The following is a 20,422-nucleotide window of genomic DNA, read 5'->3' as shown; positions in this document are numbered from 1 at the left end:
ATCCTGGAAGCAGCAAGAACTAAGGGGACAATCACCTACAAAGGAGTCTCCATCAGGCTGTCAGCAGATTTCTCAAAAGAGACCTTACAGGCAAGAAGGGGCTGGAAAGAAATATTCCAAGTCATGAAATCTAAAGACCTACAACCAAGATTGCTCTACCCAGCAAAACTTTCATTTAGAACGGAAGGACAGATAAGGTGCTTCTCAGATAAGACCAAATTCAAGGAGTTCATCATCACCAAGCCCTTATTATATGAAATGTTAAAGGGACTTATCTAAGAAAAAGAAGTTAAAGAAACATGAACAGTGAAAGGACAACAAACTCACAGTTATTAACAACCACACCTAAAACAAAAGCAAACTAAAAGGACAGCTAGATCAGGAGTGGAAACATAGAAATGAAGATCTCAAGGAGGATTAGCAACAGGGGAGTGGGAGGAGGAGACGGGGGGGGAGAAGGTACAGAAAACAAGTAGCATAGACAGTAGATAGAAAATAGATGGGGGGGGGGGCAAGAATAGTATGGGAAATATAGAACCTAAAGGACTTGAGACACATGGACATAAACTAAAGGGGGGTAATGGTGGGGTTGGGGGGGCAGGGTGGAGGGGAATGAAGGGGGGAATAGAACAACTGTAACAGCATAATCAATTCAAAAAAAATAAATAAATTTATTAAAAAAAAAACACCATTAACTGTGAGTAACTGCATAACATACAAACAGGGCTCTCAGCTCCTCTGGCCACGTCGCTGCCTATAACAAACGTGCACTGCAGCCCGTGACCCATCATGAAACTTTCCTCCAGTAGGTCTCCCTATTTCCACCTTTGCCTCGTCTTTTAACATGTTCTCAATGAATCAGCCCGAGTGACCCTTCAGAATATCAATCAGGTCGTATCACTCCTCTAATCAAAACCCCTATTGTCATCCATAAAAGGCCTAGTTCATCCAAGGACCTGCAGAGCCCTGCACAATCTGCCCCTTGTCCTGCGTCAGCCTCAGAACCTTTGCAGTGACCATTCCCTCCACCTAGAACATCATTCTCACTCGCAGCACGGCTCGCTGCCTCATCTCCTCCAGGTCTTTGCTCAAATGTCACACCGAGGCATTCCCGGGTATCCTGCACTAAAACTGCAACACTCTCACTTCCTGTCCCCCATTTCTGAGCATATTTCACTGCTTAGCCCTGCTCACCACTTAATATTTTTCTCCCTTATTTATCTTTTTTGTTTCTTCTCATTATTTATTTCCTTCACTAAAATGTTAGCTGTATGGGGGCTGGGAGTTGGTGTGATTTGTTTCATGCTATATCCCAAGAGATTAGAAAAGGCCTGTTGTATAGATCTCAAATTGGTATCTGTTGAATGAATGATCACAGATGACAAGTCAACCTCAGCACCAGAAACAGAATTTCTAGGGGATACTGCTCAGCTAAGAAACTAGCTTTGCTCATCTCTGCATCTTCAAAGCCCAGCATGATGCCTGAGAGAAGGAAGAAACTCCGAATGGACGATGGTCCAGGGCAGGAAGGAGGCGGCTCTCCACAGGCGAAGGCAGAGACTGGGACAGGAGCTGGGGCAGCTGCCAGGGTCATGCCCAAGATCAAAGCACTTACCCCATTCCCTGTTTGAAAGCTTCAATCAATTCGTTCTTTTTATTCTGATCTTCCACCCAATACACACTTGGAATTACAAACTCTGATATCACACGGCATTCTGGACACGACCTGAAATAGGACTCAGGTTAGTATGGAACAGGTTAAGTTTGGAATTCTGGGCACACTATACCACTAAGCCCCTTGTTCAAATGCATGACTAATCCAGATGTTTTCTGACTAAACCATATTTATAATTAAAAACATCTTTTTCCCAACAGTAAGACAGACTACCCATAAACACATGTTTTTCTCAATAAAAAGACCACCCAATTTTAAAATGGGCAAAGGATTTGAGTAGGCATTTCTCCAAAGTGGCTAAAAAAGCACAGGAAAAAAATGTACAACATCATTAGTTGATGCACAGTATCATTAATTATCAGGGAAGTAAGCACAATAAAACATAATTCACACCTACCAGAATGGCTAAAATCAGAAATAAATATATAACAACTGTTAATGGGCATACGGAGGAATGTAAAATGGTCCAGCCACTTTGGAAGACAGTCTGGTAGTTTCTTAAAATGTTAAATACAGTTATCACATGACCCAGAAACTCTGCACCTAGGTGTCTACCCAAGAAATGCAAACGTGTGTCCACACAAAAACCTGTCCATGAACATGCACAGAAGCACTGTTCATAACAACCAAAGGTGGAAACAGCAGGCGGCTTTCCATACAGCACAGTGTTTGGTCCAGAAAGGCCTGAAGCATGTACACACTATGACCTGGCTGAGCTCTGAAAACACCACGTTGAGGGAAAGAAAGATTGAGCCAAACACAAAAATGCTAAATACTGGAAGATTCCATTTATATGAAATGTCTAGAATAAACAAAACCAAAGGACAGAAAATAAATCAGTGGTAGCAACCAGGGGCTGGAAGCAGGGAGGGATGGGCAGGGACAACAAATTGATGTTTCTTTTTTCTTTTTGAGATAATGAAAATATCCTAAAATTAGACTACAGTAATGGTAGTACAGACTCTGTGAATATGAAAACCACTGAATTGTACACTCTTATCTCAGTATAGCTGTAATTCTACCACACAAGTGTGACTTTAGGCAAGTTACTGAACCCATCACACTGCAGTTTCCTCATCCGTGAAGGGTGGATGATCACAGGGTCCCTGAGAGAAGGACAAGTTACTGTGCGTGAAGAGTTCCGAACATGGCACACAGCAGGGCACTAACTTTGCAGCGTCAGTCTGCCCTGCTCCCTGCCCGGCTGGGGAATGAGAGCATCCTGTGCTGTTACGCACCAGCTATGTCTCAGCACAGCGGGGACAAAAGAGCCCTGTGCTGGCTCCATGGAGCATGTCCCCTGTATCAGACACGTGAAATGTTTTACATGTATTATTCCATTTATCGATCAACCCTATTTTACAAATGGAAAAAAATGAAGCTTAAAAAGGGCAAAAGGCAAAGGGCTAAGGGCAGCCACCAGTAACTGTTTAGTACTGCAGTCAAACAGGCCAGTGCCATCAACCTACTCACACGATGGTCCCTGCAGAGTGTCCCTCCAACGCTCTGAAGCTGGGCAGGAATTGTTACCCATATTTCAAAGGAAAAGGCACCTGCAGGGGCTCAGGAAGGGTAGTGATGTGCTGTTGGGAACCACCCTGCCTGGTTTCAGGAGCTATAAACCCCCCCCCGTGGCTAAGGCTGAGGGAGCAACCTTCAGACCATAAGCCACTAAGGAGACAAAGCTTATCTTCCTGGTAGGAGCGCTGCTTCTGCTCCCTTTTCCATAACTGGCCCCCAATGCTTGATCAGTTAGCCAATAATGGGTAAGATTCCCCAAGGGGGGAACCACCTAAGACAGGCATGACCACAGGCAGGGTGGAGGCCCCAGGGAAGGACTTGGGGGGCTATGGAGAAAGGGGGTGATGAACCCTCACCCCTCAGCTTTGATGAAGCCTGACTCCCCTGAGTCCAGTGAGAAGTCTCCGAAAATTCCTTGGCTATCTGCTTCCTCTGCCTGACTTAAGCCTGAAACAATGACAGAGGGTGGTGTAGCCCCATGCTGGAAAGGGCGGGCTTCCTGGGTGATCAGGCCTGAGAAAAATATGCAAAATCTTGTGAAGCCTGCTTTGCTCTTCAAGGACCGAGCAGGAAATGAGTTTGCTTCCCAAAGTTTTGCAGCCTTTTAGGTTATAGACCCTGACTCAGAAGCCCTAAGTTCTTTGTATGCTCTCTACTGTTTGATCCTTACTGCCTGACAACGATTAATGAGCTGTACCTATATTCCTATGCAAAAAAAACCCAATAAAAGCCTGCCTAGGCAAGGGTCAGCGAACTCTCCCCTTGAGACAGTGGCCAGGCCGCTCTGAGGTGCTCCCACCTTGAGGGAGTAGCAGTGCTGCCCTTTTTCCTGCACAGGACTCGGTAGTCCGTGTGAATTTGTCTCGAATCCCATCCATAATGCCGTGGACGGTGCAAGCCGGTGTCCACGTCAATGTGCCCAAGTTCACACACCCGGGGGCCAGCACTCAACAGCTGTCCTCTGCACTGAAACACCTCTGGAGGACAAGGAAGGACTGAAGGGTCGATGGAAGAAGGTCCCAAGCCAAACTTCATCCCTCACTTCTACAGCTAAAACTCCTTACTGCTGTACTTACTTTATGATTGGGTTCTCAAACTGCTTGGCACACCTCCACTGTCGGATGCAGGACAAGCAATATGTGTGATTGCAGTTGGAGAGAATCCCAAACCTCCTCTCAGAAGCAGATGCCTTCTCGAGGATCACTTCCATGCAGATACTGCACACTTTGTCCTGACTTGCCTGGAAGGCAAAGGCCTTTTCCATCTCGTGTTCGAATGTTGACATGCAGATCTGGAGTACACAGGAGGAGGAGGGAAACCTTCTTAGGTTCTGCGCTGCCGGCACACGGCTCCATAACCACTATCAGGAAGCAACAGGGGTCGGGGCTGCTTCAGGCAGGACCCAGCAACCCCTGGATTCGGGACACGAAGCTCCTTCAGACCATGAAGAGGACTTCAAGCCATCACTGGCACAGCCCCGTTTGTCTAGCATAATATGGTCGCCTCCAATTTAGAGCTGAGACCACAGAGGTCCCAAAAGGTACAGGACCACTGTGGGATCACAGAGCTCAGAAGAACCGGGACTCTGGTCTCCTGGCTCCTCTGGGCACCAGCTTTCCCCACTCTGAACCACACCAATACCAGAAATATCGAATAATCCTTAACTTGAAACGTCAGGCTGGCAGTTCAGAGTAAGAGGTGAAGAGCACCACTTCTCAAGAGAACCAATTACTTAATGAATTCACTTACTCAGTAAGCAGGTGATGTACAGTACTGTGTATCAGGCATTAGAGTCAATGAAAAGAATACAAAGACCTAGGCTCTGCCCTCGGGAGCTCACAGTGGACACAGACGTGCGATAAATCAACTTGCATAGCACCAAGACCTGGACCCACCTGCGTGAAGGGAGAAGCTCTAATTCTGCACTCATCTGAACAGCCCCCGCCCTGGCAAGACAAGGGAGGTGGCAGACTCAACCCCCACGTACTGTGACGGCCTCTACAGTGCAGCCATGGGCTCCGCTCCTTCTCTCTTACTCATCTTCAGAGCCCTGAACCAAGCACAGGGCCCACTGCAAGGCAGTGCCTCCAAAACAATGGGGTCTGATGACCTGAAAGGTCCCCTCAACACATGGCTCCTCAGATTCTCTAGAGCTCAACCTGGCTAGACTGCAGCCACCACAACATGAAACTCTGGGGAGGAAGGGTGTGGGCCTGTCTCTCTCTCTCTCTCTCTCTCTCTCTCTCTCTCTCTCTCTCTCTCTCTCACACACACACACACACACACACACACACACACACACACACAGTTCCTGAGCGAAACTCATTCTCTGAACTTTGCAGAGCTTTATGCTTTTGATGTCTCTCCTTTTTTCTGTATTCTAAATAATCAAGAATTGTCAAATGACAACAGGAAAAAGGACTTAAAAATAGGATCTAAATATACCAGGTACATAATATAGGTATTAATTGCAGACAGATATTTGCAAAAATATCAACAATTTTGTCATTTAGTGCATTTCAAACTTCTTAAAATAAGTTCATACAAAGGCTTGTAACTTTACCTTCTCATGAGCTTTCCTCTGCTCTGGGTCGAAGGGATGCAGCACTTGTAGCCTACAGATTTCACACATGTCCCCATGCAGGTAGACACAAGCCTCTCCAAACCGGCACTCCCCGGCAGCCGCGTAGGGGCACAGCTGCTGCTCGCTGCTGTAGGAGCTGCTGGCTTCTACGTAACTGAGGCCACTCCTGATTGCATCCAGGTAGGAATGCGGCTTCATTTCCAGGCTACTCTGGGGATCACTGCCTCCTGGAGCACTCACACTTGGGCAAGCCTTTTCTTCAGCCAGGCCAGAAAGATCTTAATATAAAGCACACAGCACACACATCCATGAAAACAAGCCCAACCATTCTGGTAAGCATCTAGTCAAAACCCAACAGATTAAGAAACTCTGACCTTGGGAATTTCTCTCTTGGGAACATATAGAAAAAACAGGTCAAGTAGGAAAAAAATAAAAGGAACAGCATAATATGTTCATAGTGACATTAAGTAAAAATATATAATGGGAAACACAAGGAAATGGCAAGACCAGACCATGATGTACTTATACAGAATAACACTGAAGTTACTATTTAAAAACTGCAAGTATAGCCCTGGCTGGTGTGGCTCCGTGGATTGAGGACCAGCCTGCAAACCAAAGGGTTGCTGGTTCAGTTCCTGGTCAGGGAACATGCCTTGGTTGTGGGCTGGGTCCCCAGTGGGGGGCACATGAGAGGCAACCACACACTGATGTTTTTTTCCCTCTCCCTCTCCCTCCCTTCTTCGCTAAAAATAAATTTTAAGAATCTTAAAAAAAAGCCCAGCAAGTATGGAAATGTCAACATTTGGAACAGTTAATACTAAAATGTGTATATCAATATATATTTTTCATATATATATAAAAGTCAAAGAGAATTTAGAATGTGATCAATAGAATACAGTGGTTTCCTTCATACCAGTAAAGTTCCCATCATTTTAATCAGCTTAACAATAACCCACAACCTTTGCACCGACTTCATCATTTTAAAATGAACTTGAATTAATGAAAATTTGGAATGAGTCTCTGGGTCCTGAGGTCAATGTTAAATTGCCCGATGGTGCCCGCTTCTCACACTCCTTTCCCATCACACACACACTTCTGGCCTTTTTAGAGGGGGCACATTTAACTGGATCAGTTACTTATTTACTTACAATGGAATGTGCCTATCTGATGCCACACAATTCTGAGAACTAGAAATCCCTTCACCTACTGAGGACCAGCCAATATAAACAACTTCTATGATTTGTAGACTTCTTCTTCCCCAAACCCTGTTCCAGGGTAGGGACCACTCCCCAAAAACTAACGTATTATTCTCTTACTAAAGGTGAAATGTAAAATGGCAAACACTGGCTCAGCATAAGAGCCATATGACCTAGAGGTGAAACAGTGATACAGGGTCTTTATTAAAACATGAAGCTCTGAAATGAATGATTTGGTGCTTCTCAGAACTGGGCAACCACAGTGTGAGGACAGCAGCTACACACTGATAAAAAAGTTACTGTTTATATTTTGCCAGGCCAAACTGGGGGCTCAGCTCAGCCTTGGGCACAAAGCTAAATACAGCATCTGAATACTCTGCAGTCAAATGAAGGCCATTTTCAGGACACATCTGGTGTATCTACATTCTGACAGCTTGCAGGGGTTTAGGTTAGCGGCCCTCTTACCAAGAGAAGACCAGAAAAGAACATGAAGAACAAGACAAGAATGCTTTTCAAAAAGAGGCAACAAAGGGTTCTGCTCACTCACTTCGGTCTCTAAGTACCAGTGTTCTCTTCTCACGTTTCCCAGGCTCATGTAAGTTAGTTTTCACAATAGGTGCATTGAGGTCGGGCGGAGGCTGAGAGCTGTGGAAGCCTGGGGACGGCACGCTGTGGGGCACGGAGCCCACAGCACCACCAGCTGCAGCAGAGGGCCTTGTGTGATCGTATCTAAACAAAACGCACAGCACACGCATTATGGACACACTACACGCACATGTCTCCCACACCGCCCAGACGGGGAATGTCCCACTTTGTTTCATTTATGGAGATGGAGAATTAAACAATCTTTCCCCATATTTTAATTGATAAAAGGCTTATCACTGAGTAAGAACTGCCTGGCAATTCAGAGCGAGCGGTACACTGCAGTCTATCACTGACAATTAAGTGTCCTCGTGGGACTTGAGTGGGACAGACACACAGCCTCAGACCACACAAAGAAACCCTGAAAATTCCAGACAGATACTAAACTGCAATCTCCAGACACCCCACCCAGCGCTCTTCTGGCAGGAGTGCCCACAGTGTTAGTAACAGCCAGTGGAACAGCTGGAGGAGCCCAGCCTTTCCTGGGCTGTCTCTCTGGGGCGCCCACAGGCAGGGGTAGGGGGTAAGGTGGGCCGACTTCCACTGTCCCTTAAGCAGCCAGACGCAGCCATGAAGGCAGCTTTGCAGCCCAGGAAAGAACAAAGCAGCTCTTCACTGCAAAAGGACAAGAATGAGTTTCTGTAATATTTCCCCATTGAAAAGTTACAAAGTTGTCTACAGATGTCAGTGGCAAAAAGGAAGACTCTATGCATGTAAATGCCCACTGCAGGAGCACTCACAGCAAAAAACTGGAAGCCACTTAAATTTCTAATAAGAGGCAGAGTTAATAAAATGATGATCTGTTAACATTATGAAATATAAAATTACAGTTATGGATAAAGTAGCGGCACAGGAAAAAGCTTATGGCATGTTAAGTGGGGAAAAAAAGATATACAATCTTATTTATATATGAGTGCAATTTTATGACTAGAGACTCCTAAGACCTGAAAAGTGTTTCTGAAAAATTAGTTTTTGGGTACTGAAATTGAGGTTTCAAATTTATTTGTCATACTTTTTGTAATGTTGTCATATTACTTAAAATTTAAGCTTTCCCTCATCAAGACCCATGCTCCAAACAAAGGATCTGAGTCCCTGATGGTGTCCAAATCAGTGCAACTGCTGGGGCAGAGCGGGGCTCTTGCCTGCAACGGGTCCCGTAGGCACAGCAGCCCTTCTGGTAGTACTTGCAGATGGTAGATGGCTTGCTGTTTGCCAAGTCATGTGAGAACAGGCACTGGTTTCCTTCCCGACACACACCGTGCATAAAATACCTGAAGAAACAAGCAGAGGCATAAAACTGTAGAATAACACTTTGCTATACAAAATCACATTTTTAACCGAGCAAATAAATGTCTATTATGCATATGTCATGTATTAAGGCTCTATTTGGCACTGGAGACATATTTCCTTGCTTCTAAGACATTTTATTTTTTTATTTATATTTTTATTTTATTTATTTTTAGAGAGAGGGGAAGGGGGGGGGAGAAAGGGAGAAAAACATCAATGTGAGAGACATCACTTGGCTGCATGTGCCCTGACTGGGGACAAACCCACAACCCTGTCATGTGCCCTGACCAGGTGTCAAACCAGTGACCTTGTGCCTTGTGGGATGATGCCCAACCAACTGAGCAAGACCAGTCAGGGCCTAAGATGACGTAGTGATTTTAGACACACAATAATGAATTCAGTGACAGCTTTTCTGAAAAGTGATCCCATATATTTCTACTTCAAGATATATCCTCTTGGTTTGAGATATGTTAACATATGTATATGTGCATCTCATAACTGAGGAAATACTATCTGGAAAACTCCCTTTTTCTCATGGAGCTTGTAGGGTATGGTTGTAATGGAGTCAAAGAGACCTGGGCCCAACACCCAGCCCTGCAACCTATGAGCAAGTCACAAAACCAGCTTCCCTGGGCTTTGGTAACTTTATCTATAAAAGGAAAATCACATTACCTACTTTACTGGACTGTGGGTAAGGATCAAATGAGATAGCATAGCACTAAAGATTATATATATATGAAGGTTTCACTGAGATGTCTAATTCTGTCCCTACAGAAATAACTAGGAGTCATTCTTTTTCTGTCTAGCCAGAGTACAGACCTAGATGAACACTCAGAGCGAACAGTAAAGAGATCCCAGAGATACACACCTTGGTATTAAGGGTAAACAGGTCCTAAAGTAAAGAGCATTTTTAAGTAAACATTTTATTTATTTATTTTTAGAGAGGGGAAAGGAGGGAGAGAAACATCAATGTGTCGATGCTTCTTGTGTGCCTCCTACTGGGGACCTGGCCTACAACCCAGGCATGTGCCCTGACTGAGAATTGAACCAGCGGCCCTTTGGTTTGCAGGCCAGCACTCAATCCACTGAGCTATACCAGCCAGGGGGGCATAAAAAATATTTTAGATACATCCTATATAGGAAATATCTTATTGTCACCCAAAACACACTTTAATACTCTTTGAAGGAAGACAAAATTCAAACACTCAAATCACTCAAAATGTTTGGCATCCAGTCAAATATTACTAAGACATGCCCAAAAGCAGGTAAATGTGACCCAAAACCAGGAGAAAAATTAGTAACAGGAATGACAGGTCAATCAGCAGGAATTAGAAATTAGCAGACAAGAACTTTAAAAACAGCTATTATAAATATGCTCATATGCTGAAGAATTCAAAGGAAAATGGAAAATATAAAAAGAACTAACTGGAACTTCTAGAAATGAAAACTACAGTATCTGCCCAGGCTCAGTGGATTGAGTCTTGGCCTGTGAACTAAAGAGTCACCAGTTTGACTTCCAGTCAGGGCACATGCCTGGGTTGTGGGCCAGGTCCCCAGTAGGGCGTGTGTGAGAGGCAACCACACAATGATGTTTCTCCCTCTCTTTCCCCCTTCCCCTGCCTAAAAATAAATAAAACCTTAAAAAATTTTCAAAAGTAGTCAAGAAAATTAACTGGAGAGAAACCCTATCAACATAAAGAATGTGGGAAAGCCTTCAGATGTTATCCAAGTTTTTGAGGACCTGGAAGGAATCGCTAGGAATGTAAGTAACGTGCGACAGCCTACAGGCCGTACAGTGCCTCCCACAGACACAAACGGGCTCTGACTGGAGAGAAACTCTGTGAAGGTGGCAAAGCTTACAAGATCCCAGTTCCTTAAAAACACACAAAATAATTCATACTGAAACGAAATTTTGTGAGTGTAAGGAACGTGGGTAAGGCTTCAGATATCATCACAGTTTTCAAACATATGAATCGCAGTGGAGAAAAAGCACATAAATAAAAAAATGTAGTGAAGCATTTAGGTATCCCAGGGATCTTCAATACCATGAAAGAAATCTCACCAGAGAGAAACTGCTTAGACGTAAACAACATGCTGAAGCCTACAGTCTCCAGTTCCTTACAAACACATGAAATAACTCATTTTAGAGAAAAACCCTATAAATGTAAGGAGCGTGGAAAAGCCTCCATTTATCACACAACTTTTCAAAGATGTGTGACGATGCACACTGAGGAGACTGCAGACTCTGCCATGTAACACTGCAGACTCTGGGAAAGGCTTCAGTTACCCCAGGTCATTTCAAAGACACGAGAGGACTCACTGGATAAAACCTCCTAAATGTAAACTTGAGCTGGCCCACACCATTACCTGTGAAGACTCCTCTGGAGAAGAAATAGAAATGGAAGTAATATCAGAATGCCTGATAAAAATTAATCCATGTATATAATGAACCAGAAAACTTACAGCCTGAAAGTTCTTATTAAAGAGTTGTAAATATATTGTGATATACTCTATTTACTGAACTCTGTTTATAGTATATCAATGGACTGTGGATTTCTACTAATTACTTTCAGAAGTGATTATTCATGTGAGATAAATCTGAGAATTGCCTTTCAACAATAGGACATAAGATTAATAGTGGGTTTTCCTTAAAACATTTAATAATATTTTCTCTCCATTTTGAAGCCTGCTAGATCCATGGGGGAACTGAAGTATATTTTTTTATACTAAGTTAGGGTAAGTGTTGGGAACCACCCTGCCTGGTTTCAGAAGCTGTAACCCCACCATGGCTAAGGCTGAGTGACCGACCTTTGGATCAGTCCATAAGCCACTAAGGAGACAAAGCTTACCTCCCTGTTAGGGGCGCCACCTTCGCCCCTTCTACTTCATACTGCCTGGCCCCCAATGTATGATCAGTTAGCCAATGACGGGCAAGGGAGGAATGACCTAGGACAGGCACAATCACAGGGGCCCTTGGGGAAGGACTTGGGGGGACTATAGCAAATGGGGGTGATTGACCCTCGCCCCTCAGCTTTGACACAGCCTGAGTCCTCATTCTGTCTGCGAGAAATCTCCTAATCTCTTGGCTGCCTTACTTCCCCTGCCCGACGTAAGCCTGAAACAATGACAGATGGTGGTACAGCCCGGCGCTGGAAAGCGCGGGTTCCCTGAGTGATCAGGCCTAAGAAAGAATGCATAAAACCCTGTGAAACCTGCTTTGCTAAGAATGTCATCCAGTTTCTGATAAGGGTCTGAGCAGGATATGAACTTATTTCCCAAAGTTTTGTAGCCCTTTAGCTAACAGACTCTGACTCAGAATTCGCTCTCAGTTCTTCATATGTTATCTATTGTTTGATACTTATTTCCTGGCAATGACTGATGAGCTTTATCTGTACTCCTGTGCAAAATGAACCCAATAAAGCCAACTGAGAAGGCTCTTGGCCCTTCTTTGAGAGACCGGCCACCTTTCCTCTCCAAGCAAATCATGTCTTGGTAGAATTATTCTCATCCATGGTGGTGGTGGGGAGGGTGGGGCCCTGTGGGCAGAACCCCCCCCCATAGGTAAGCATCTTATGTACAATGTTTTATTTGTTTTGTGTTAAGGGGCTATTTTAAAAGGACAGTTGAGTATTTGAATTTTCCTAGTGATTTGTGGCAGTCTTTTCTATCCCAAGTTTACCATACACAGGCTGGGACAAATGTAGGTTTACACTGGTGAGTATGTGAAACACAGAGTTTATTCTTATATTACTATATATTATTATATTACTTTCCACACACAACTGTAAACTCACTTTCACCCCACTCTGTATGTCTTTCCAGATTTTTAAATGCATGTATTTATATGTAAATATTTTAATTAACTTTTACCAAAATGAAAGCATACTGTATGTGCTTTTAAAAACATTTTACATGCAGTAAAGATATATGCAATATAAATTTACCATCGTATCCATTTTTAAGTGAGAAGTTCAAGTAGCATTAGGCACATTTACACTGTTGTGCAACCATCCCCACCGTCCACCTCCAGAACCTCTTCTTCTTCCCCAAATGAAACTGCGTCTACTAAGCACTAACTCCCTTCCCCACCCTCCCCAGGCCCCAGCAACCGCCATCCTCTCTATCCCTATGATTTAACTGCTTTAGGGACATCATATATGTGAAATTATATGGCATTTTCTTTTTGTGCCTGGCTTATTCCACATAGCATAAAGCCCTCAAGATCCATCCATGGTATATAGAACACATCAGAATTTCCTTCCTTTTCAAGGTACAATAATATTTCATTGTGTGTATGGACAATTAATCTATTCATTCATTCATTTATGGGCACTTGGGTTGTTTTCAATTTTTGGCTATTGTGAATAATGCTGCTGTGAGTGTGGGTGCACAAATACTTGAATATTTGAGTTCTTAATTTTCAGTTCTTCGGTGTATATGCCCAAAAGTGAAACTGCTGGATCGTATGGTGATTCTACTTTTAATTTTTTAAGGGACTGCCACAGTTTTCCACAGCAACTGTACCATCTTACTACACTGTATAACGGTGGCAATTCTCGATGGTTTATGGTATTTTCCTGTTCTTATTTTTGCTGCTCTGTCCTTTCTCACACTTCTACCATTATACACACTGATTTTGTAATAATAGATGGTTGTCTTAGTCTTATTTATTTTTAATGTTTATTGATTCCAGAGTTGGGGTGGAGAGAGAAACATTAATTGGCTGCTTCCTACATGGACCCCAACTGGGAATCAAACCTGTGACCATTTGGTGCATAGGAAGATGCTCCAACCAACCGAGCCACACTGGATGGGCAAGTCTTAAATAATTACAGCCCTGGCTGGTGTGGCTCAGTGGACTGAGTGCTGGCTTGTGAATTGAAAGGTCACTGGTTTGATTCCTAGTCAGGGCACATGCCTGGGTTGCGGGCCGGGTCCCCAGTAGGGAACACATGAGAGGCAACCACACACTGATGTTTCTCTCCCTCTCTTTCTCCCTCCTTTCCCCTCTCTAAAAACAGACAAATAAAAATCTTTATTTTAATTATATTTAAATTATAAATACTAATACTGGTGAGGGCATGGTTAAAAAATACATCTAAAAATGCTCAGTACAGTACCTAGCACACAGTAGGTGCCCTCAAAAGTTCAGGTCTTATTAAAGTCCAGTGAAGAAAGCTGATACACTGACAAACTGAGGGCCACAAGAGTGATCAGTGCCTTATCACATGCACGCGGAGTGCTGAGGGACATCAGGGGTGACGTCACAGTGCAGGTCATATCCAAGCCAAGTCTGCAAAATGGAGGGGTGTCAGTGGGTGAGAGGAGTACGTGACGGAAGAGAAGACAGCAAGAAAAAAGGCAGGGAAGGGAGTTGTGGTGAGGGGGTGGGACAGGGGTATCATTACCTTAATTGAGCTCCGAGACACCTCGCTATCAGCTGCAATGTTAAGGAGTATGTATTCAAGATGAGAGAAAGGGCCCATGGTCAGCTTAGGAAACCATGGCCTGGTCTTCCTCAAAGATTTTTTTTTTAAAGATTTTATTTATTTATCTTTAGAGGGGAAGGGAAGGAGAGAGGGAGAGAAACATCAATGTATGGTTCCCTTTCTTGCGTCCCCTGCTGGGAACTGGCCTGAGGGAACTGGCCTGCAACCCAGGCATGTGCCCTGATTGGGAATCAAACCGCGACCCTCTGATTCGCAGGCCTGTGCTCAATCCACTGAGCTACACCAGCCAGGGCTTCCTCAAAGATTTAAAACAAACAGTAGGAAAGGAACAGTTATGAGTGTCCCGTCATACAGAAAACTGTTTCCTTTTATTAAACACACCCCTTCCCAGGCTTTTTTCAGAAAAAGCCACTTGAACTACAGTGTGGAAGGGCAGACTAGAGAGGACTGAAAAATGTAGGTGAGGAGGTTGTAAAGCAGCTTGATCTGTGAACTGTTTTAAAAAAATACATTATGGAAAACTTTAAACATGTACAAAAGTAAACAGAATGGTAGAATGCACTCTCAACACGTGCCGGCACCAGCTCTCACATGATCAACTCAGGACCAACCTTGTGTGACCAACCCCCCCATATGATTTTGACAATTTTTCTTCTTTATAAGAGGCACAACTGACACATCCCTTGAATGAAGACCTTTGGGCAAGAAGCCCCCACCCCGGTATGAGCAATATACAAAATGAGATACAAAAGATCCGATGAGCGACCCTACTACCATTTCTCCAGCACTTTCACTTCCTCACCGTCTCATGTAACCATAACAATATGGAGGAGTGTTATCACCATGCTTGTGATGCAAACAGGAGAGATGAAGACCGGAGAGGTTTGATGACTTACAGAAAATCTAACTGCGAGGTAGCGGACCCCAGCTCCGGTCTTCTGAGATAGCCCTGTCCTTTTCCCACCAAAACTGACTCCCGTCACTCTGCCTTGTCTATAATGGGGCTGCTGTGTAAGACACTGCACCCCATCTTTCCCTGCACTAAATAGTTATAATCCACCTTCCTTCATGAGTCCTGACTGGCCCAAGAAGCCTTCTCACCCCTCTAGCCCAGTGTGCTTTCCCTCCTCCAACCCCCCAGACTCACTGCTGGCAACCAGCGGTATGAAGCTCCCCAGTCTGGGCTCCTGAACCACGAGACTGAGTGCTCTTGAACGTAGTCAAGAACATCTGGTCACCAATGAAGAATGTGTGGGAATAACTCCAGGGAGGCTCAGGGGGAACGTCACTAAATGCCACTAAATATAGTAAAGCCTAAATCTAACCATCATATGGTTCTGCCAGCAACTGGAAAAAGGGTGGACAACAGAAGGAAGGGAACAGTCTCCAGGGAAGGTGAGGAAGACCCAAGAGGCCCAGACTGCCCTTTCCAGAGAAAGGGTGCTAGAGGACACGAGTGATAACGCATGGTGCACGCTGGTACCAACAGTGGGGGTGGGAGGGTGCCTCAGCTACAGGCTGTAAGATGTGAAGACTTTCCATCCCTCCTTGCTCACCAAGCATACTTCTTTCTTCACCAGTTCATCTCCCCCAAAGCAGAGGAAGTGGTGATTGGGATCTGACAATTTCTCTTCTTCTAGGAAAATTATAAAAGGGCACTCTAGTTTTTATGGCAGTCTCTCCTGAATTTGGCTAGCATGAGCTACCTCTAAGCACACCAAAAGAACCCTAAGCCTACAAAGATGAGAACTGGACCCTATGACTTAAGTGACTATATTGAGGTGATGCCCTGTAGTCTTTCTGGGTGATCAGCTAGGCTTTTCCTGGGCAACACCCCCTTGGAAGTCTTCCTCTAGATCAGAGACTGTACAGTAACTTGCTGTAAGTCTGCTGTAGGTAAAAAAAGGGAGGGAAAGAAGGAGTGAGGCAGGAAGGAAAGGACACAGAGTCTGGCGAACTAAGGGTATTCTTTGTTAAAAACCGAAGAGGACTCTGGTCAGGATGGCAGAGTAGGTAAACGCTGTGATCGCCTCCTCCCATGACCACATCAAAATTACAACTAAGTTATGGTCCATTTTTGAGAATCACCTGAAAGGTTTTGAGAATCACCTGAAAGGTAAGTGAACAGAAGTCCCATAACTACGGAAATATAGAAGAAGCCACCAAGAGATTGGCAGAAGGGAGCGAGACGCGGAACAGGGAGATCCCACAGCTATGGTGTGCTAATTAAGTACTGGGAGGGATGTCTCGACTGTAGAGGAGCAAGAGGTGAAAGCCCCACATAGGGCTTCACAGGCCAGGACACCAGTACCAAGAAAAAGTGTCCCCATAACATCTGGCTATGAAACCAGCAGGGATTATGCCAAAGTAAGACAAGGGGCTGCTGGAGATCTAGGAGCTCCTTATAAAGGGGCCATCCACTGACTCACTGACTCACTGGTTCACTCACAAACTCTAAGCCCCAGTACTGGGGCAGCAGCTCAAAACACACCAGAGACACAGGAGGAGAAACTAAACAGACTTGCTTCAGGGTGAGGGCAAGAAGAGAGGGGTCAGGATAGCTCTCTCCCTGACGGGAATGTGGCAGGCACCATCGTTCCTTTGTTAAAGTCCCCTCCCACCCAATCAATGCCAAATCTGAGGTCTTCATTAACTTGGCTAACACTGTCTGCCCAGTCCTGGTGATGCCCTGAGACCCCCGACCCACTCAACTCACATACTCAGCCCCAGACATGCCTGGCATCTTTTCCACAAAAGTAGCCTGCCTGAATTTGTACTGTAGACTTTCCTTAAACTCTGCAAAGGCCCACAAGCCCCAAACAAGCAGCATTTGGCCTTGCTGTGGCCTGTACCTCTTATTAAGCAGCCCCAAGCCCAGCACAAGTGGCGACTAACTCAACTTGCACTGTAATTCCCAATAGGTGGCCCAAAGCTTGGTATAAAAGGCAGCCAAGTATTGGCTTTGATCATGCTGCAACTAAGTGGCCACAGCTTGGCACAAATGATGCTTGGCCTTGAGATGGGATAGATGTTAGAAGAATTATTTTGACAAATGGGAAAACAGAAACTGAGAAAGATAGTTAGACAAATAGGGCCAATTTGAGCAATTTACAGCCAGCGAGTAAACTATAAGATCTCATCTTCCCTAACCAAGGACACTTCAGACCAAATGGTTTACATTTCTCCTCCCTAACCAAAGAGTAAAATAGCTTAAATCACCCTGGGCAGGGAGACAGGTAACGGAGACTCAATTATGCCATCAGTGCCAGCTAAACCCAAGGACAGATGAAGGGAATACATAACAAAAACCCCAGTGAGAACCAAACAAATCCAACAGAGAGGTAAAGCTGACCAGAAAATGACCCTGGTCCCTCCATGCCCTCATTTTAGCACATCAGCATATTAAAGAACACACCTGGAAAGCTGATGAATGTTCTGCTGAGACCCTCCCCTAGGACTCTCCCTAGGATACCCACCTTTACAAAACAGGTAAGAACACTCAAAACGAACCTAGAACATGTCTCCTTGGAACACACCGGTGCCCCCACTTTTCCTGGGCGTTATGTTTTACTTTCTTTCTCCTAAACTCTTAAGGGTTCCCATAAGACATGCAACCAGGGGTGCAGTGGGCATGGCAGCTTATCCCAATCTAACTCTCTGAACCTGTCTCCCAGTCCCCTCTTTCTCTGACTTTTTAGTGAGCTGCTTTGGCTCACTTCTGTCACTGTGACTTTTACTTCTCAGTGAGTTCATGCAGCCCAGCATGACTCACTTCTTTCCATTAACATTTCTAGAGGGTCAAAGCAGAGCACCAGCTAGGCACTCTCTTGTTGCTTCTTCTATCCTAAGCCACTTTGTTTCACTGTCCCCAGCCTTAATAAACATATTCTTAAAATCACCTGGACTTGGACTGTGAAGTCGTCCCTGCACATAGTCAAGAACCCACATACCACCAACTGGCCCAAGGCAGATCCACTGTGAGCCTAGTCCCTTTCAGGGACAGCCTCAGCTCATGTCAGTGCCCACCAAGGGGACCAAAGCATGGCACTAGTGGCAGCTGGCATCGATTTGCAGCATAACCTCTCCCAAGTGCGTTTAAGCCAAACAAAAGTGGCAGCTGCCTTTGACCTGTACTGGAGGCCCCCTGAGAGGCTCCAAAACCAACACTCCCAGCGGCTGGCTTCACACCACACCAAGGCACCAACTACTGAGCTCCACAAATGAAACACCCGAAGGGCAGACTTGGCTGGCAAAAGAGCCTGCTAGAGTTACTCCAGATCCATGGGATCAGTCCAGGGGCTGAAAGTCTGTCTGCTATAATCAGTGCCAGCTCTCAGAGCCAATGAGGCTGAGGGTCAACCCCATCCACAGACATGTTAACAGCAATGAAGGGCAATTCATATGTACTAACTGAAACGGAGACAAGCAATCTACCAAATACAAAATTCGAAACACTGGTTAAAAGGATGTTCAATAAACTTAGGGGAAGAATAGATGAACTCAGTGAGAACTTCAACAAAAGATAAAACACCCAACCAGAACAGGGAAAAAAAAAGAATTTAAAAAAATGAGGCTAGTTTAAGGGACATCTGGGGCAACAGCAAGTGGAACAACATCCACATCATAATGGTACCAAAAGGAAAAGACAGAGAGCAAGGGACTGAAAACTTATTTGAAGAAATAATGACTGAAAATTTCTCTAACTAGACAAAAGAAATAGTCATACAAGTCCAGGAAGACAGACTCAAAGAGGCACACACCAACACACCACAATTAAAATGCAAAGGCTGAAGACAGAGAAGCTTAAAAGCAGCAAGAAGAAAGGCAGTTAGTTACCTACAAGACAGCTCCTATAAGACTGTCAGCTAATTTCGCAACAGAAAGTTTTCAGGCCAGAAGGGACTGGCAAGAAATATTAGAAGTGAGGAAAAGCAAGGACCTACAACCAAGATTACTCTACCTAGCAACACTATAATTTAGAATCAAAGGAGAGATAAAGAGCTTCCCAGACCCCACCCCCTGCAAAAAAGCTAAAAGTGGTCATCACCATTAAACCTGTATTATAAGGAATGCTAAAGGGGCTTCTTTAAGAAAACAAGATGAAACATGTAAATAAAAAATATACATCCGAGATGGCAGGGGAGTAACTGGAAGCTACGCTAACCTCCTCCCAAGACCAATCTGGAATTACAACTAAATTATAGAGAAATTATCGTGAATAAACACCTGAACACTAGCTAGAGAGAAGCCTAATCACCAAGGACAGACAAAGGAAACCACTTTACCACCATGAGGCTGGGAGGGAGTGCAGAGGAGGCACAAGAGGGCTGGAAGGTGGCAGCTGAACTGCTGGAGGGCTATTTCAGCAGCCAGGAGGTTCCCCCTGAGAAGTATAGGATCTAAACCCCAACCTGGGCTCCCCAGCCTACAGCACCAGAGCCAGAATGGAACCCAGATAAAATCCAGCTATGAAAAACAGCAGGGTTTCTGTCTGCCAGGGAGAGATGGCTGGACATGCAGAGCCCCTCTTAAAGGGCCAACGTACAAAATTTCATTTGCGGCCACTTGCCTTGGGCTCTGGCAGAGGGAGGGCAGAGTGAACTAGAGACACCTGAGGAAAGTCTGGGGCTGGTGGCTCTGGGGGGAGAACTGATGGAACAGCCACCAGGATCCCTGTGCGGAGTCATTCCTCATGCTGCAGAAGCCATTTTTCTCAGGCAAACCACTCCTCTCCAAATGGCATCAGCCTGAGGGGAAGCAATAAGCACACTTTAGGAATTACTCAATCCCACCCTGTAGAGCTTAAGCCTTGCTTAGTTTAATAGCATAACAGTTTAACAGTGGAAGACAGAAAATACAAAGTAGCCAAAATGGGAAGATACAGAAACAGTCCCCAAATGAAAGAACAAGAGTATTCTCCAGAAGAACTAAATGAAATGAAGGCAAGCGATTTATCAGAAAGAGTTTATAGTAATGATTATAAGGATATTCAACAGCATGCAAAAAGACAAAGATCATAAAAAAGGACCAGTCATAACTAAAGAATGCAATATCTGAAATAAATAAT

The 20,422-nt window shown here is 44.6% G+C and overlaps 1 protein-coding gene across 1 annotated transcript in view; it reads right to left on the bottom strand.

The window, feature by feature from the left end:
- The window catches only part of MKRN2 (makorin ring finger protein 2), a 49,122-nt gene that overhangs the window by 10,539 nt on the left and 18,161 nt on the right, over positions 1 to 20,422 (bottom strand). Inside the window, exons 2-6 of the mRNA XM_037139330.2 lie at positions 8,761 to 8,889; positions 7,524 to 7,705; positions 5,760 to 6,058; positions 4,273 to 4,487; positions 1,616 to 1,726 (exon numbers count right to left, since the gene is read on the bottom strand). Of these exons, the coding sequence (XP_036995225.2) occupies positions 1,616 to 1,726; positions 4,273 to 4,487; positions 5,760 to 6,058; positions 7,524 to 7,705; positions 8,761 to 8,889 (936 nt within the window). The remainder of the gene's footprint in view (positions 1 to 1,615; positions 1,727 to 4,272; positions 4,488 to 5,759; positions 6,059 to 7,523; positions 7,706 to 8,760; positions 8,890 to 20,422) is intronic.

The sequence above is a fragment of the Artibeus jamaicensis genome, unplaced genomic scaffold (assembly GCF_021234435.1).
Source record: "Artibeus jamaicensis isolate MK-2021 breed Jamaican fruit bat unplaced genomic scaffold, CSHL_Jam_final contig_519, whole genome shotgun sequence".
NCBI lineage: Eukaryota > Metazoa > Chordata > Mammalia > Chiroptera > Phyllostomidae > Artibeus > Artibeus jamaicensis.
The sequence above is the reverse complement of the archived record's forward strand: the minus strand, read 5'-3'. Positions and strand labels throughout refer to the sequence as shown.